This window comes from Cornus florida, unplaced genomic scaffold, assembly GCF_030987335.1.
Source record: "Cornus florida cultivar Cherokee Brave unplaced genomic scaffold, ASM3098733v1 CherokeeBrave_3.0.0_Hap2_Chr06, whole genome shotgun sequence".
Classification (NCBI taxonomy): domain Eukaryota; kingdom Viridiplantae; phylum Streptophyta; class Magnoliopsida; order Cornales; family Cornaceae; genus Cornus; species Cornus florida.
Genome location: NW_026775576.1, coordinates 87979601 through 87998796, shown reverse-complemented (window position 1 = coordinate 87998796; position 19196 = coordinate 87979601). Strand labels below are relative to the sequence as shown.

Below are 19196 nucleotides of genomic sequence, written 5' to 3'. Positions count from 1 at the left end.
TTAGAAGCTCAACAATTAAAAAAATTTAGGAAAATTATAATAACAGCTCCAATACTTTGATGGAATCAGATACATTAAAATAAGTTTTAAATTGGACTAATTAATTAGATCAAATTATTTTACCTAAAAAATAAGCGTAAGTATCATTACTTAATAAATAAATAAATATCTTCAATTATGATCCGAATTGGCTTTTTGAATTTGTTCTTCTAAAATTTTGACTCATTTTTATATTTTATAATTTTATTTTTATCTTGGGCATTCCAACTCAAATTTTAGTTTTTATTTTAATTCGGTACATAAGTATGTTAAAATTTGTATTGTTTAGATAGAAGAGTACTAAAAATCAAAATCCAGGATGAGAGAGATCAAAGGGTGTAATTTTTTGCATAGTAAATTTGTGTAGAGTGTGATTTTCTTTTTCTTTTTTTTTTTTTGCCAATTTTATATTGTGTTCGTTATTTGTTGCAACAATTATGTAAATGATTTAAAGAAGTCATAGAAATTTGGTTGGAAAGTGAAAGTGTTATAATGTGCAACATAAAATATTTATACATTAAGGAACTTCTTTCTTTCTTTGTTTTTTTTTTTTCAGCAAATAGAGTTAAGAATATCTGAAATATTAATGTGAAAATTTGTTTGCAGACCATACGGTTCATAAATAAAGTATCAGTACTTAAACTTCATTGATGTGACAAATTTGCGCAGAACCCACACTATATTTAACCATTTGATGCCAAGTGGTGTCACTAAAAAGTTGACTAAATGCTCGACTGTGTTAAATCTCATTATTTCAGTGGGGTCACTTCCTAATGTTTATTTAACAGGTTCACATCTCAGATGAGAAAACTATGTTATAAATTATATATATCTATATAGACTATATATATTGGTAGTCCGTTGGGTGTTCTATTTTTCAACAAGCTTACATTGCAGTGGCAAATTTAAAAATTTACTTTAGACGGAGCAATTATATATAATAATATAATAAAAAAATTTAAATTAAAATAATAAATATTAAAGATTAATGGATGAGCCTTTTATGAATTTTGTAGAAGTTTAGTAGGGACACTTTTATATTATTTATATTTGTATATAAAAAATAAAAATAAGCTATTATTTCAGTAATTTCCCCATTTGATCTATTGTGGCTCCGCCACTGGCAATACAAATCTAGCTATCATAACCTATGAATACAAATTTGAAAAGTTAGGCCTACTCGAGTCTAAATCAATTTGTCTGAAAATTTGGGAATTAATCATGAGAAACATTGCTTTATTTTTTTACATTTAATGCGTGTCTAATTTGAAAAATTATCACTTGTTTAAAGTTTAAGGATATAAATTGTAAATTTAAAAAGTTTCCAGTTAATCATCTGAAAGCTAGTGTATAATTTTTATACATTGACTTTTATCAAAGACCACTTTTTCCTAAACATTCCCAAAAGAAAAAACAGGAACATTTATTTTGGAAATTGGAATAGACAATGTGTAATCTTTATGGTTAATCTTAAAAGTAATGTTAGATGAGATGGGCTAAATGATGTGTGTGTGTGTGTGTGAAACTTTTGGTAGAGAAATAAGAGCTAAAGATAAAAATAAAAAAATTTGAATATTTGGAAATTTAAATTAGAATTGTTATACTAATTATGTTGCCGATAGCCATCATGGGTTGTGATAATTATGCTCCCAAACGAGCCTTACAAATTGTGAGCATATACTTCCTGTTACTCGTAGTATTGAAGAGACAGATGAGAATGATACGTTCTCCCATTTGCTTTATGTCATTTTCCAAAATTTGCAGCCTTCCTGGAGAATATATATCATTGGAATTATCCTCTGTGTGCTTATGTGGAGTACATCTCATTGTCTCGTTAATCATGGCCATCGAAAAATTATATAAACGGTCATGATCATCTTTCCCTGCTTTTTACACGTACTTTTGAGTTTTGACTATATATGTGTGTGTGTGTCTTCTTCTTTTTTTTCTTTCTTTTTTTCTTTTCTTTCTAATAACTTTAAGGGCTGCAAAGCTGAATGAATATTTGTGGGGATGCTGCATGTATATATATGTAAGAAAATTGATATGTATAGAGAGAGAATATGCTTTTGGAGTGCATAAAGTCACGCTTTCCCATTCCACGCGTGAACTCACTTGCATTTGGATTTCAAAACCCAATGTTATCTTAGTCAATTTAAAGAACCTTCTTAATCCTAAAATAACCCATATCCAAGAGAAGCTAGCTCTCTTATATAGAGTTCTTGTTATCTTCACCAGAGCAGTCTCTAACATACACATTACACAATTTCATATATACTTTTGAGCTATGTCTGTAAGTCCCTCTCTTTCTCTCTCACTCATAACATATATATATATATATATATATATATATATATATATGAATATGGAGTATATATGTATAATGTATGTGTGTGTTTTGTGTGTGTTAATCTAGACATGAAGTCGTGATCGGATATGGGATTTTAACAATGTGCATGGTTGCATGTGTTGCAGGTGGTGGAGGTGAGAGTTCCAAACCTGGATTGCGAAGGATGTGCTTCAAAGCTAAAGAAAGCCATTTATAAGCTCAAAGGTACTAATGTGCAGGCACGGATCTATTACTATATATATATATACATATTATTTTTCACATATATTCTACTCCCTCCCACCGGGCGATGATAGTCATTGAATCTTGTAAATTTCACATATCTAAGGATTGAATTTGCCCAAACAAACTAACCGTAGCATTTCTCGTGTGTGTGTGTGTGTGTGTGTGTGTATATATAAAAGACTACGACCATTGTAACTGCACAGTCGGCGCTAAACATCTCTCATACTACCTGGGTGGTTGTGTTGCCATTCGCCTTGGCAAGATTTTGGGTGATAGTTGTGACATGGGCCGGAAGCCCAAAATTTCTCATTGGTCCGCATTTATCTATTTCGGGCTGGTAGCTTGGACTTCAATTGTTCCTCGTTATTTTCTTTTCCTTCTTTTCTTTTTCTAAAATATATAATGTTTGCTCAAATTTGTTCTAAAATAATTGCACAAACCTCATTTATTCCATGAAATGGCCCCATAGTGAGTCCTACATTGGACCACTTCGTCTATAAAGTCAGACAATGTGACATGTCCAATTTCAAATTTTGTTTGTATCACATTTTTTATTTTTCATAAAATAGACTTTGATTGATGCTATAGTTTCATCATTTAAGATAATAATTACTATAATTACTCTTTACTTTCATCAAATTACATTTCATCACTTCAATCTATGATAATTTTTAGGGGTTGAAGAAGTAGACATAGAAATGGAGACACAGAAGATCACAGTGAGAGGGTACGCGTTGGACGAAAAGAAGGTGCTCAAGGCGATTAAGCGCACCGGAAAAGCAGCAGAGCTGTGGCCATATCCAGGAGGGTACTCTCATTTTGCTTCATTTTACAAGTATCCATCTCACATTGTCAACCACTATTATGAAACACACACAAATGGAGCTGCTGCTAATGTTCATACCTTTTTCCACACCCCTGCTGTTTACTCTCTTGCTGTGGCGTCCGATGAGGCCTTTGCTTCGCTTTTCAGCGACGAAAATCCTCATGCATGCACTATCATGTGATCAGACGACATTCGAGCATTTTAATTTCATGTAATTCAAAATCAAATTTTGTGAGGAGGGTTGTACTGCATGCTTGTTTGATTGTTGTTGATGGGCTAGTACTACATCATTTTTCTTTTCTTTTTTTGGCACAATGTGTTTGTCATATTACAGAGTTATTGAGGTTAATTTTGATAATGCTGAGTTTGATTAATATTTTCCACACATCATAACAGAGGCCTTGGGAGCTAGGAAAAGAAAATGAGCATGGAAGATTTGTGTGATTTGTGAATTTTGTCTGTGATATGTGTTATTTGGGTCAATTCATGGTTCCAAGTCACTGCCTTGTGCAACAACTAGTTTTCTGTTAAGACCGACGACTTAACGCTGGAGTAAGACTCTGGCAGTGATCGGCCGACACTTTTTCTAGCCGGCAGCAAGGTTGCCGGGCATAATAAAAGTTAAGTAGATGATCAGCAAGGAAAAAAAGGGTATTTTTGTAATTTAAAAAATAATCATTTTTAATTTTTAATTTAACAAGAAATAGTAAAGTCCAATTTGTAATTTCACATCCCAATTAACGGGTCGTTATTGAGACAATTTGATTAATTTTTAAAGTGCGGGGGATTTTCTAAAATAGGTCAGAAATTTATAATCAAAATTTAAAAGTAGTGACTGTTTTATGAAATTAATCCAAAAAAATATTATGAAATATTTTCATTTAAATTTTTTTTGTCATGCTCAAATAGCTGGACTCCATTTCTAAAAAAGTATACATTATACGTATATAACAAACATTTTGATGAGCATTGATGCTGTTTCAGTGACATCTAATCTGATCTAAGCCACTATACTTTTATTGGCTACGGTTACATTAGAAGTGTTTGGTTACATGGACACACATTAGGGACTCAATATTAGTATTTGCTTTCCTATTTCAAGGGACCATGGCCATTTATGATGTCCCAGAGTTAATATGACCATCTCAAACCAAATCAACTGCCAGCTACCACCTTATGCCACCATCACAGCCGCCGCTGCCACCAATTTACTGCTTTTCCTAGCCTCCACCACTGCACCATCAAAGTCGAACACATTATCCCTCTACCGTTACGCAATGCAATGCAGTCCTACCAAACCCTAATTCATCATTGTCGAATTATTCATGAACAATTTAATTTTTATCATGTAAAATTTTCACAATCACGAGTGTTCAAATTCTCGTGTGCACAAAAAGATGTGACGGGTGTGTATTTACTGGAACTTTCAAAATATATAAAATAAATTCAAAGCACACGCAGAAGAATTTGGTGATTTTATGAGTTGACCATCTTAGCTGGTGGGTATATTCAATAACTATAACGCTTTAATTACAAATGGTACTTTTGAAAGGAGGAGTAGTTTGTCTGTTACGACTTTGGAATAAAGAGAATCTGAAAATGTGTAACCAGAGCCAACCCTTTTCAAAAGAATAGATAGCCAAGTTGACAACAACATTGCTTTACAACTTTTTTTTCAGCCCATTGAAATTCGACTTTGGGTAACTCTATTTCCTCGTTGTGGCTGCAGAAAAATGTACTCACTTTACCATTCAAATATATATATATATATATATATATATATATATGTTTGTACTCATATTTAAAGTGTTCTCAACGAAAATCATCTAGAATGCAATATATGCCCAAATTTTTCTTAGTCATCATATGACTTTTCTTAATTCTCTTTCGGTTTCTAGGATAGGAAGAAAATAAAGTAGTAAAAATTGGAGTAATAAGAAAAGACAACCAACCAATCACGTGGCTCAAAAATTTCAATCAAGCCCATCATTTTCTTATGATACCATATCATCAAGCTGGATTTGTATTTAAGTATGCACCTTTTAGGTCTGCAATATTCTTATTAGACAAGGCCCTCTCATATCTAAACCCAAGCCCTCACATCTCACCCCTCCAAAACTCACTTCTTCTCTCAGGCTTTAAAGTTTCAGAGTTCATACTGGCTTGCTCTTCAAATGGCTCAGGTATTGGATTACCAATTTAACTACAGTCATTAGAAATTGTTATTGCTTTTCATGTCCCTAATTTTTTTTTTTTCCAGATAAATTAGTTGTCCATAACTTTTATCTTCTCTTTTCTTGTTTAAAATTTATTAGCAGAAGGTGGTGTTGAAGGTGATGACCATGACTGATGATAAGACAAAGCAGAAAGCTATTGAGGCTGCTGCTGATATTTTTGGTATTCATCAAATATGCTCTGCTTTCAGTATTTATTTATTTTTATATCTTGCAGATATCGATTATTCTCTACACCATAGATCACATGATATTTATTTGTTTTTTTAATAAATTTTTGGGTGAAAATTGATGAATATATAGGAGTTGATTCGATCGCGGCTGATCTGAAGGAGCAGAAGCTGACAGTGATAGGAGAGATGGATACAGTGGCAGTGGTGAAGAAATTGAAGAAAGTTGGAAAGGTTGATATAATCTCAGTTGGGCCTGCTAAAGAAGAGAAGAAAGAAGAGAAAAAGGAAGAAAAGAAAGAAGAAAAGAAAGAGGAAAAGAAGGAAGAAAAGAAAGAGGAAAAGAAAGAAGAGGCCAAATAAACCACCAAATTCCAGTTTCCACCAGTGAGGTTTCTCTAAAATACTTATATGCCACTATATTAATATTATATATAGGACTGTTATTGAAATAAATTATGGAAAAACTTCCAGAATAAAAACTCATGAATGAACTCTTGTACTACCACTTTTTTACACAAGGTACAAGTGATTAATGCTGTCAGTTTCCTCTTGGGTTTTCAATGGCTAAATTTATGATGCACTTGTTTATTAAGGAAGCTGCTGATTTTGTCCATTGTGAAACAGATGAGCAAAGAAACTGTGTGTTCACCAGTTTCCTCTTCTACTTGTTAGTGGGTCAATGTCCATCCAACAAAATGCCTCAAAATAATTAAATAAATAAATGCTCATCACATTGTTCATTGACAATAATGGTGTCCAACTCATAATTCATCATCGGACATATGTAATTCACCAGTTTCATATTTGCAAGAAGTGATGGGAGAAATTATTTGTTGATTGAGATTGCCATGACTATTACTCAAGAATTAGGAGATTACTACTCCATGCATAACTGATTTGGATATATTTTCCCATGTGTAACTGTTTGTTGATTTCATGCATAAATATCTGGTGAGTATTAGGTAGCTAGGGTATTATTTGGTCAATTTGTGCATGAATCTGATATGAAGAGAGCAATTCAAATCTTTGAAGCCGCCATCAATGTGTCAGCAAGTCATTATACAAAGCTTCCAATAAAAGTGACCCATACACACACACACACATATATATATATATATATCTAAATATATATATGGCCTTTCCTAAATCACTGGATGCACAAGAACTAATTAGGATCATTGTTTGCTGCCGTACGTGATAAAAGCTCGATTCGTCATTTTTTTCTCTTTTTTATGAATTGTTTATCTGAAGTTGCCTAAATAATGTCAAATATTAGGTATGTATCAATTTTGCAGATATCAGTGATTAATATTAATTTATTGTTGAGATAATGGCCAAGTTTGAGAATTAGATTCTTGACTTGAAACTAAAGCAAGGAGCAAAGCAAGATAGACATTCGGATGAGTCATGATGGCCCATGGTATGTACAGTTCAACAAATACCAAAAAACAATGAAAAGAAAATTTCAGAAAAATCCAGAATAGAGCCGTAAACTTTGCTACATAAATGACTGCAAGGAATTGAGATGAAAGGAACTACTTACCTACCACTAGGCAGTGCCTAGTAGTCACCACATGAAATAAAAAATAAATAATAATAATAATAAGATGGAAAATAAAGAAGATGCGAAATAACACCAGATTCCATATTTCCACCAGTTAGAGAGATGATGGAAAAGAAAGAAGATGAATATGAGTGAAGCAAGAGATCACTTCAAAGTTCAAACACAACGGTTAGAGATAGAACCTCCTAAATGTTATCGCTTGTTGATTAATTGTGCATAGATGTGACATGAAGTGCAATTCGTTAGCAAATTCACACCACCACACACACACAGACACACATATCTATATATCACATCACATTCCGCATTTAATATTGAGATCATATTGCTGTTGTTTGTCCACATAGTCTGTGCTGCTGATTTTTGAAGCCACCACAAATCAAAAAGTCATTTTAAGAGAGCTTCATATATGACCAAGTAGAACGCTACTGCTATCGGTCCACCTGAATAAAAGTTTATTACATGCAAATTAAATTTAACAAAGGTTCCATGCAATTACTCCAAAATATTTAAGTCGCATAAAGACCTGTGACTAAGTGGTATTTATTTTTTTCTTAAAAGTGAAAAGTTAAAGGTTAAAAATATCTCTCAAAACATTGCAGAAGTTCTATGTCAAAAAAAAAAAAAAAATGAATTACAGCAAAATTTTGAAAGTGTCAATTGAATTAAAGAATAGTATTGTAAATGAAATTTTTTGTTCGGACTCCAAATTTGAACAGGGTGAGGCCCATGAGAATTGAGATGAGCTCTCTCACGCATTGGGAAACAAGAACAAAAAGCAAAGCTGCCAAAACTAGAAAAAAATTGCTACATAAGAAAGGAATCAATTCAATATTTGCTTGCTTAGTTTAGATGAAAGGGACTACTTATGAAACTCATTCATCATAATAGTACTTCGAATTCTATATTGGGCAGACAATATCATTCTCTGAAAGTGAAATATAATAAATAAGGAAACAGCATGCCTATTTGTGATAGAGAAGATTAGAAAAGCATCTTATTCTCAAACCCTGAAGCAAAACAATTAAAAATGGCGTCTATAATACGCGTGTTGTAAGGGTTGTTGGGGTTAATTGCTTATAATAATACAAGACAAGAAACCAATATAAGGCCATTATCGTCCATTTCTTTACCTTTAGTATATTAATTAATAATTATTTTTAATAATACCATGAAAGAGGGACAGATGGTATAAGCTTTGAAGAGGTTGAGTGTGTTCCCAAGGAAACATACACAATTCGAACTACTTATCCATAACGTGAGTGAGTTTTCCATTTTATTTTTTGTCCAGATTCTTCAGTGTCTATATGCTTGACAACATTCCAGTAAAAGACTTTTTGAGATTAGGTTGTTTGCTTAGATATAACGTATTTTTTAAAAAATATTTTTTTTATTTTTTAATATTTAATTATGGTAAAATATTTACGAAAACAAAAATAATTTACCCATTCATCTCAACCTCGGCCAATTTTTCAAGCACCAAAAATATAAAATAAAATAAATATTTTACCTTAAAAAGGCATCCCTAAGTGAAAAAATATTCAACAAACATCAAGGTATCACTAATTCATCGGCCATTATATCCTCAAAAACATTGCAACTGAAAATTTGGTAATGCAAGTAAAACAACAGACACGGATAAATCATCACAGAACAAAAGAAACGCAAGAACCCCGTTAGAAAACAAAACAAGCATTTCCTTTCCCAAATACAGTAAAACCCTCAGTAGTAGGACCAGTCAATTGCCCTACTCCTGAAGTCTTCGCTCTCCGCCATCTTCATGCCCCTTTGCAACACCTTCACTAGCATAACTCGGAAATCCTTTTGTACCAGCTGCAAAAAAAGAAATTGTAGAATGCAATTAATGCATTACACCAATGAACATTTGTTCAGATAGTATGATCTCTACCCTCGAAACCGGTTTGAGTGTCTGAACTATGTATTAGAATAGGCATGCACACATTTGCCTGAACGAAAAATTAAAATATCTAAAATACTCGGAATCAATTTACAAGCAGCAACCTTATAAAGTAAAAAGACTAAAGAAATAAATACCATATGAAGTGCCATGTAACTCCTGAGAACTCTGTGACTCACTGGGCTTCCCAAACCAAGTACCAACTGCACCCTTAAGTCTATCCACCACGCCCTTAGTAGTGCTCATGTTTCCAGAAAAACCATCACCCTTATAATTCCTGGTACCCTCATTGTCAGTGCCCAACCGCCTCGCCACCTCCTCGGACTCCGTCACCTTCCCCATCGGCTTTGCCTTTCCCGACTCCTCCGGCTCTTCCTTCCGCTTCTGAAATGCATCAGAAATCACCTCCGAAAGTGCCCTGTCTTCATCGCTAGGCCTGAACTTCCCAGCCAAGTACTCCGTCACTGATACCCCTTTGTCAGCTCCTTGCTCTCCGGTTCCATGTCCCGGGTCTTCCGTCCCTGTGCCCACCGGCACCTTTGACATCACTGTACTGCCCACCTCGGCGACTTTTTCATACACCGGTGCCAACTTCCCCGTCACTGCAGAGGCAATTTTCTGCCTATATTCTCCTACAGATGCTGCATTGCCAGTGTCACCTTTCTCGTGCATTTCCGGTGTCTCAGTTTCTTCTTTATTGCCATATCCAAGCTTAGAAGCTATGACATTCTTGGAGGAGACAGCTTTGTCAGTTATTGCAGAAGTGGCGGACGATACCTTACCGGTGTAGCTACTCAAAGTGTCGTGGGGTAGACTTTCAGGTTCGGTAGCATCAAATCTCTTTGGGGATGATTCAGTATTAATTCCTGGAGTGGTGGTAGTACTAGTAGGAATTGTCTCTGGAGAGAACTGGTCATGGCTTCCCATAGTATATGGAACCTGCAGCCCTGTTCCTAGTTTTGGCGTCGGAGCTGATTCGTCATAGACGTCCATTTTATTGAATGAATGAAGAAGTGGAGTGATACCCACTGTTTCACCACCTGATACAAGTAAGCGAAAAAGGGACCATCAGTCCAGAGTTCCAAATCATAGTGCCAAATTCAATTAACATAGCAATTTTAGTCATGTCAACTGTGTGTTACCAACAAAAAGACTACACTTGCTAGTTTTATACCCCTTAGTAAGAAGAAATGAATCTAAATTTGTGCCTGAATAAATTTAAATAAAGTTTTTAATTAATCATACTACTTCATCTATGAACAAGTCTCAAGATTTAAAACCATCCACATGATCAAGTACATTATCTTTTTGTTTTCAAATGCCCATCAAATCCAATCCAGTCAAATTTATGTTTTGAGTCTAGAAGTACGGAATCAGAGAAAATTCAATTTAAACTTTAAATTAAGAGTCCTGGTACTCGGAGCTCAGCACTTCAACGTACCAAAGTGTTGGGTCTAATGCATTCCATATGTGAAATACATTCAAATCCACCGCAACAATTCAATACTCCAAATATAGCATTAATTTGTCTCTAATTAAGTTCCAAATCCTGTTGTCCCGCACAAAGTTAGGAATTTGCAGCAGTGCTAAAAATGCCCATAATCTAAAATGCTGTTATCAGGTTCACAATTGAGTCTTCACCCAATAATAATAATGAGATATATGTATCAACAAAATGAACACTTATATTAATTGTTGTATAGGAATTGGCCTTACCTGTGCCAGTTGGATCACTGACTTTGGCCTGATAATTTGAAGGATCAGAAAAGGCCTCACGCGAACCCCTGGGAGCATCAGGATCCACCTCCAGATCTGATCTACCAACATTGACCCTCAGTGGCTCAATATTTTCTTCTCGCCCACGGACAACATCCCCAGTGATACTACCAGCACCGACCCTGGTCCCATTACTTTCATCAGGGAACGATACATGTTTGTCGACACCAGGCACGTGATGAACAGACTTATACACTTCTATATTATCTTTATACCACAATTCCATAAAACATTGTAAGTTAATCAACCAATAAATTGACACAAAAAATAGAACAAGAACACAGAGAATGATATACACTATATAGTCCACTATAAATAAGGCTTCACACTTCCTATCACGTACCTGGTGCACCGTCAACTTGTGGATCTTCTACCATTTCTTCGTCTTCTTCAGACTGATCGTCGTAATGGTAATCGTGATCAGGTTCGTGGTCGTGACCGTGTCCATGCTTTGTGAGTGTGTCCTTAATCTTCCTGGCCTTCGCTTTCACTTTCTTTAGTACAGATTTCTTCTCGTGGTGATGCTCATCCTCTCCTTCTTCCACTAAATTAAACAAAATTCATATCATTAATACAAATTATAACAAGGCTCAAGTAAAAAAAAAAACTCGATCATTAACTTATTACCTGTGTGTGGGTCTTCAGCGTAAGTATGGGCATGAGGATGTGTAGTTTGTGACTCCATAGCCAGAACAGTTTTGAGTTTCAAATGGTAAGTAAGTTTGTCTGTATGCTTACAGATGCAGAAAATACAAAGAGAAGGAGATAAAAATGTTGAGATTTGTAGAGAGACTGAGTGATTGCATGTTTTGCCACGGTTCGGAATAGGGTGGCACTCCAATAGTGAAACACGTGTTTGATAACTGACACGTGTCTTTTAATTTCGACGCGTGTCTTTTAATTATTGTAGATGTTGCTAAGGTGGAGGACGTGAGGATTCGCTTTATTGTAACAACCGAAATGGATAATCGTCCCGCGCGGGATTTAAGGAAAAACTGTGTAGCGGTTGCAGTAAACTGTGTTAAGTCTTAACCCATCATTCTGGACGCAGAAGGGCTGCTTTTGCTCCGTTAAAATTCAAATGGGCAAATTGCACAAACCATCCCTCTATTTTTAATTTTTGACAAAAAAAAAATAATAATAAATAAATAACTTTAATCCCCTTAATTATCAATTTTGTTGTAAATAGATGTTATAGTAATGAAAATGCCTTTAATATAAATTTTAAAAAGATTTTCATTTTAGGTTCTTATTCCTTAGGTTTACTTTAAAATGATTTTCATTTTAGATTTTCTTTTCCATTTTGTTTTTAAAAATAAAAATTTAAGAAAATTTCAATATATATATATTCGTATTTTTCATTTTCATATAGACTCCCATTAATTTTTAAATTTTTTTTAAATAATATTATGCTAAATGAATTATTTTTATTAATTGTAGTTTAATATTAAGGGCCATCATTTTATTAAATTTGTATTAAGGGGCATTTTAGTCATTGTAGCACCACTTTGCTAAAATTAAAAACTTAGGGGGTTTTATGTTAGTTTTTTTCTTCAGAAAGGTTTTTTTGCCAAAATTTGAAAGTAGAAGGAGTTTTATGCAATTTTTCCAATTCAAATTTATACTAAAACAAAGTTAAATTTTATATTCAATTTCAAATTTCTTCCAAGTAGAATCTCTGTTTAATAAAAATAAAATATGAAAAATTTTAAGAACTGAATTTTAATTACTAAATTTTTTAAGTGGTAATAATAAATATTTTTTTATAGATTTTTTTAAATTTTAAAATTCAAAATTAAATGATAAGTGATATTTTCATGATTTAAAAAATTAACTCATTTTAAGTGATACTTTTTAAAGTAATATTCAAATTGCGTTGTTATATAAATTTTATGATAAACATTTAATCTACCTTTAAGGATATTAAAAAAAAAAAAAAAATGTCTCACATCATCATTTGTACTTATTGTGTTTTATACTTCAAACAAAACGATGAAAACTATTGAGAGTCCAATTCCATTTATTTATTCTACTCTCATGGGTTGTCCATTTGGAATGATGTTAGAAAATTTCGAGGTTTTTGTTCTAAATTGAATATGGTGGATGAGAAGGGTGGACTTATAAGGACAGGTGTGCAGTATATGTGACAATTTAAGTTATTGGATCGAAAAGGAAGCACTTATTTGTTATTAGTGATATTAAAACGAGCTCAATTTTTAATTTAATGTTAAGTCAAATGTCCGAGGAACCGGCCTATTTCCCGTTGGTAGAATTTTAAATTTCTAAATTAAATAATGATAATGAACAAAACTTATTTAGTCAGTGTTCGTGATATTGAAAAAATAAAAATAAAATAAAAAAATATTCTGTTGTAACACTTTGGAAGTACCAGAATAATAATACCATTTGAAAATTTAGTTCAATTTTAGAGAGTGAAATTAATAACTTTTAATTTTAATCCCGCTTAAAAGGCTGGGAGTTTAAATTCACTTTAGAGTGTTTCAAAAATAAAAATACTCTAAGGGTTCGTTTGGTTAGCCGAAAATTGATGGTGGAAAGTGAAAGGAAAAGAAAGTGAAGTGAAAGAAAAGAAAATTATGTTTCTGTCATGCATTTGGTTAGCATGATTTTTTTGTAAAACTTTTGTGAAAAAATGTTGTTTCGTTAGTTTGATTAGCAAGAAAGTGAAAGTAAAATAATTTATATGCCAAAACTATCCTTATGAATTCAATATTAGGTACTATACATCATGCAACAAGCATAATAAAAAATATAAATAATTGTTTTATGAATAAAAATATATGTGCATGCATATATATATAGAATCCTAATTTAAAGAATCACAAAATTGTAACTTAATTAGGAGTGCTAATTTAAAGAGTAAAAAAATTGTAACTTAATTAGGAGTCCTAATTTAAAGAGTTGTAATATAATTAGGAGTCCTAATTTACCAAAAAGAAGTCGCTCCTTTTGTGACTTCGAAAGAGAATGAAGAGAAATAACTGACAAGGATATAATTGAAAATTAACCTATTATGATACAACTTTCACGGAAAACTTAATTTTTTATGTATTTTACGGAGGAAATATTTTGAGAAAAATAATCAGTTGCGGGAATATTACTTTCCTGAAAACTCCCCTTTTCACGCTAACCAAACTACAAAATAATTTGAAAAAATTTCGTTTCTTTTCCTTTCTAACTAGTTGACGCTAACCAAACAAACCTTAAAGATTATGAGATAGAAAGACTTGTCTATGCGTGGATGGATTATGGACTTCTTTAAGAGCATCTGGTATGTAATAAGCGTACCATCTATTTACTTTTAAAATAGTAGATGTGATACCTTTCGGATCCGAGACACGGGTTGATCAGACCCAGGCCCAAACCCGAGGAATGTCAAACAATTAATATGTAATCGAACACAGAATACAAGATAAAATAAGAATTAAAAATAATAAGCTGAAAAATGCTAATTGAAAATCCTTAAAATAATATAATTATTTAAAATCCGTTAAATCCAAACCCCATAGGTTTACAACTTGGGAATCCATCCATTGGACCTCTTATTAAAGATTCTCAAACCGGAACTGAAAATAATAGAAATAAAGACCAAAGCTAACATAAAGGAGATTCCTACATTGTCGGATAAATGAATATCTGTATCTGCTCTGCACGTCCAAACTCTAACCCTGTAACTGACGAACACCTGAAAAATAAAGAAGTGGGTCAGGCCCACATGCAAGTCCTGATCTATTACAATCCAAACAGTAATCCGATACGCAGATACATCCTAGGAAGACTCAACAATAACTAGAGTAGTCCATATAAGTATATAGTACACACTATAGGACGCTCGCTAATCCAGTAGGTTTGTCTCAGCCTGAATAGAAGGCAACATGCAAATACGCACCCTAAGGTGGGCATGAGTACCTAGACCTACCAGGGAACAACACCTATGTCCAGTTATCCATCCTAGGCGATATACGCGCCCTAACCATGGTCATGAGACTCAAGCTCATACCACGGCACCATATAATATATATATATAAGGTCCGAACCCCTCCTAATACAGTATACCATCCATCTGTGTAGTGGTCTGATATATGTATAACAAATCCATCATGATACCATAGTAGGTCATTCAATTCACAATTGATATGACACATGTAGGTGATGGACTTAACTTTATGATTAATCCATACCTTAATCCACATTTAGGTATGCCTAGTGTCTGAACTATTCCATACCTAGTATGTCACCGTCCCATATCGGTACATACCATCCTCCAGTTAATAGTGTTGATAAAACAGTACTAGATAGTCATCAACCCAACTCCCAACATATGCACCAACCAAATTAATCCATAAACATAAAACTTAGGTATTCAGTCCAACCATTAAATTTGCTAATTATGAAACATAGCATTTATAGCATGTATCAAATTCACTAATTGATAAAATTAACTGAACTGTTATATCAATTACTTTCAACCAAATATAGATAATTCCAAGAATTTTACTATGCTTATAAAACTGTCTAAACATAATTAAAACAGTAATAAATAAAAATCCCAATTCCAGTCCGTTAAATGACAAAACAAAAGCATGCAATTTATTTCTCCAAACAGTGCCATAACTGGTGCAATTTATATCCAGTTTAAATCATCAGTTAATTCCATCCATATCTACATCTAATTATACTACTATATGCTTAAACCATAATAAAAAATATAACTAGCAGTTTAAGATTATACAGAGAAATCAAAATTTCAAAAAAATAATAGACAAAAGAAAATTAATTCTTCAATCATCCTTCTACGATTCTCTGTTTAAACTAAAGTTAATTCCATCCTCAATACCTACTTGTAACCATGTTTCCCAACATTTTTATAAGTCTTTGGCAATGATTTACACTCTCCAGTAGCTTTTAAATGATTTTAGAAAACCAATTTTCAGCCCAAACGGACCTAAAATCAACATTCTGGGCAATTAAAGAGGGAGCAGGCTCTAGAAAAAAGTTGAGCCTGCTCTTCCCATCTAGAGCCGGCTCTAGACTTACTAGAGCCTGCTCTAGTGCACCAAGAGCCGGCTCCTCCTCTTTGGGAGCCGACTCTAAGGGTTTTGGAAGCCTCTTCTTCCTCCCTTAGCAGCCTTCTGTCCGTTTAAACTTCGTCTTCTCTGATTCCTGTAAGTACTAGTTCTCTGTAGTAATTTTATTACATGTTTTTAAGGTCTATTCCAATTCCAGATTGATTATAAAACAAGGATATACAATGTTATTTAATCAAAACTTGAATTGAAAAACAAACTGTTACTCAATGGAGCAAGGTTACAAAGTTTCAGTTTTTTATTTCTATCTTGTTAAAACAACCTAGAACAGGTTTATTCCATGAATTGGAACATTAATTAAACATGCATAAAGGTTATAATTAATCCTTATTTTAATTCCTGGAGTCTTCCTAAACACGCACAGAACACAGATTAAAGAGATAGAGAAGAACAAGACTTGCCTTGAGTTTCAGACTTTGAAACTCTAAACCTCCGTCTCTGAATTGTCCGTCAACGTCGTCGACTACTGTCTTACTCCTTCGACGCTCTTGGTTCAACCCAGAAAACACCCCGTCCAACCTTCCTTGAACCTCTCTGTATAATACTCAAGTTCCCTCTCTGTTTCTCTACTCTCACAACTCTCTGTATCACTGTATACGGGAATAGAGTTTTATGTATTTTTCCTCAAACTCTAAACCCACATAAGGTCATACATATAGGCATAGTAGTCCAACCCTAATCCTTATATAATTTGAGCCCTAATGCAACACTTAGTCGGCCCAAGAATAACCTAAGTTATAACCTATGTCGGCTAATACGTGAATATACAGAAAATACAATCCTAATTTAAACCAATTTAATTAAATAAACCCAATTATCAATTAAGTCAAATAAAACATCATAAAACAATTTAATTTAAAACAATTTAATAAAAGAAAACAAAATAATTTAATCAATTAATTCAACTAATCACACATAATCAAATAAAATGCAGTTAAATAATAAAATTAAAAAAACCCAGGAATATCCTTTTAAACTAGGGGTATTACATTCTTCCCCCCTAACAAAAGGAATTCCGTCCTCGGAATTCGCTCTTACCTTCTTCCAATATTTCAGGAAACTGCGAGCGAATGACATCCTCCCGTTCCCAAATGGACTCAGCCTCATTGTGATGACTCCACTGCACACGAACCAAAGGGACAACCTTATTGCGAAGGATTTGATCCCGACGGTCAACAATATGACATGGTGGCTCCAAATAAGTTGCATCCGGCTATAACTCAATCTCCCCAACATCGATATGCTGATACCGATCCTCATCTCGCAGAAATTTCCGCAACATGGACACATGGAATACGTTGTGTACGCGGTCCAAATTATCCGGCAGTGCCAACCGATAAGCAACAGCTCCAACTCGATCCGTAATCATGAATGGACCTACAAACCGCGCAGACAACTTCCCTTTCTTCCCAAAGCGCATAACACCCTTCATAGGAGATACTTTGAGAAGAACCTGATCCCCAACCCGAAACTCCAAAGCATGAGTGCGACGATCAGCATAGCTCTTCTGCCTACTTTGAGCAGTACGCATGCGATCTCGAATAAGAGCAATCTTTTCAGAGGTATCCTTGATGAATTCAGGACCTAAGAATCGATTCTCTCCAACCTCCATCCAACAAACAGGTGATCGACACGGTCGACCGTATAACGCCTCAAAAGGTGCCATCCTAATAGTTTTCTGGAAACTATTGTTATAAGCAAACTCCACAAGTGGCAAATATTCCTCCCAGTGGCCCTTGAAATCCAGAACACACGACTGAAGCATATCTTCCATAATCTGATTCACCCTCCCAGTCTGTCCATCAGTTTGAGAATGATAAGCAGTACTAAGGTGTAGCTCCGTACCTAAAGCCTGCTGAAAACTCTTCCAAAATCCAGATACAAAGCTCGAATCCCTGTCCGATATAATAGACAATGGAATGCCATGTAGCTTCACAATCTCTGAAATGTAAAGCCTCGCCAACTGCTCCGAAGTGTAGTCAGTACAAATAGGCAAGAAATGAGCTGACTTGGTCAACCTATCCACAATGACCCATATGGAATTATGCCCCTTGAAAGAATTTGGCAACCCTTCCACAAAATCCATAGATATGCTCTCCCATTTCCACTCCGGAATTGGTAGTGGCTGTAGAGCTCCTGGCGGCCTCTGATGATCAATTTTAACCATCTGACAAGTACTACACTGAGAAACAAAAAGAACAATGTCCCTCTTCATACCTGCCCACCAAAACTGCCGCTTCATATCTTGATACATCTTATCGCCTCCTGGATGAACAGAGAACTCAGAGTGGTGAGTCTTAGTCATCATATCCTTCCTCAAACCATCAGCAGAAGGTACCACTAACCGTCCCTTATACCTTAAACCTCCATCAACCCCAACATAGTAGAATGGAACCTCTCCGGAAGTTATCTCTGCGACCTTGTCGACACACTGCTGATCGGTGAGTTGTCCTTGTAAAACCTTGCGAATGATGGAAGGTGTAACCACCATGCAAGCCATAAAAGCATCCGATAACTCATCAACACTCTTCAACGCATTCCACTCAGTAGTGAATAGAGCAGAAAGACTACCAACAGGTCGGCGACTGAGTGCATCCGCCACCACATTCACTTTCCCTGGATGGTACTGTATAGAAAAATGATAGTCTTTTACAAACTCCAACCACCTGCGCTGTCTCATATTCAGCTCCCGTTGGGTGAACAAGTACTGCAGACTCTTGTGATCACTGAATAATCTGAAGGACTCACCCAACAGATAATGCCTCCAAATACGCAAGGCAAAGACCATTGTTGCCAACTCCAAATCATGTGTTGGATAATTAAGCTCATGAGGCTTAAGTTTCCGAGATCCATAAGAAATCAGTCGCTCCTCCTGTATCAATACACATCCAAGACCCTACAACGAAGCATCCGTGTAAACAAGATACTCTATCCCACTCTGCGGAGTAGCCAGAACCGGTGCAGAAGTCAGCTTCCTTCTCAG

General features: G+C 34.5%; 3 protein-coding genes across 4 annotated transcripts; 2 read left to right on the top strand and 1 right to left on the bottom strand.

The window, feature by feature from the left end:
* The first annotated feature begins 1833 nt into the window (after positions 1-1833).
* LOC132315002 (heavy metal-associated isoprenylated plant protein 31) lies at positions 1834-3850 on the top strand. The gene is made up of 3 exons (XM_059813759.1): positions 1834-2332; positions 2515-2593; positions 3290-3850. Exons 1-3 carry the CDS (start codon positions 2327-2329, stop codon positions 3619-3621), a joined length of 417 nt encoding a protein of 138 aa, XP_059669742.1. The 5' UTR covers positions 1834-2326; the 3' UTR covers positions 3622-3850.
* A 1616-nt stretch (positions 3851-5466) lies between these two features.
* Positions 5467-6439, top strand: LOC132312643 (heavy metal-associated isoprenylated plant protein 39). 2 transcript variants are annotated; one of them, XM_059811096.1, is made up of 3 exons: positions 5467-5623; positions 5759-5837; positions 5978-6439. In XM_059811096.1, the coding sequence occupies exons 1-3, from the start codon at positions 5615-5617 to the stop codon at positions 6205-6207; spliced, it is 318 nt and encodes a 105-aa protein (XP_059667079.1). In that variant the 5' UTR covers positions 5467-5614; the 3' UTR covers positions 6208-6439. The 2 variants fall into 2 exon arrangements, with proteins under 2 accessions (XP_059667079.1, XP_059667078.1); XM_059811095.1 differs by having other exon boundaries at positions 5472-5623; positions 5756-5837.
* A 2956-nt stretch (positions 6440-9395) lies between these two features.
* LOC132314528 (low-temperature-induced 65 kDa protein) lies at positions 9396-11790 on the bottom strand. Its single transcript, XM_059813384.1, has 4 exons — positions 11733-11790; positions 11449-11649; positions 11046-11312; positions 9396-10369 (listed from the first exon to the last, which is right to left on the bottom strand). Exons 1-4 carry the CDS (start codon positions 11788-11790, stop codon positions 9435-9437), a joined length of 1461 nt encoding a protein of 486 aa, XP_059669367.1. The 3' UTR covers positions 9396-9434.
* Positions 11791-19196: the final 7406 nt, after the last annotated feature.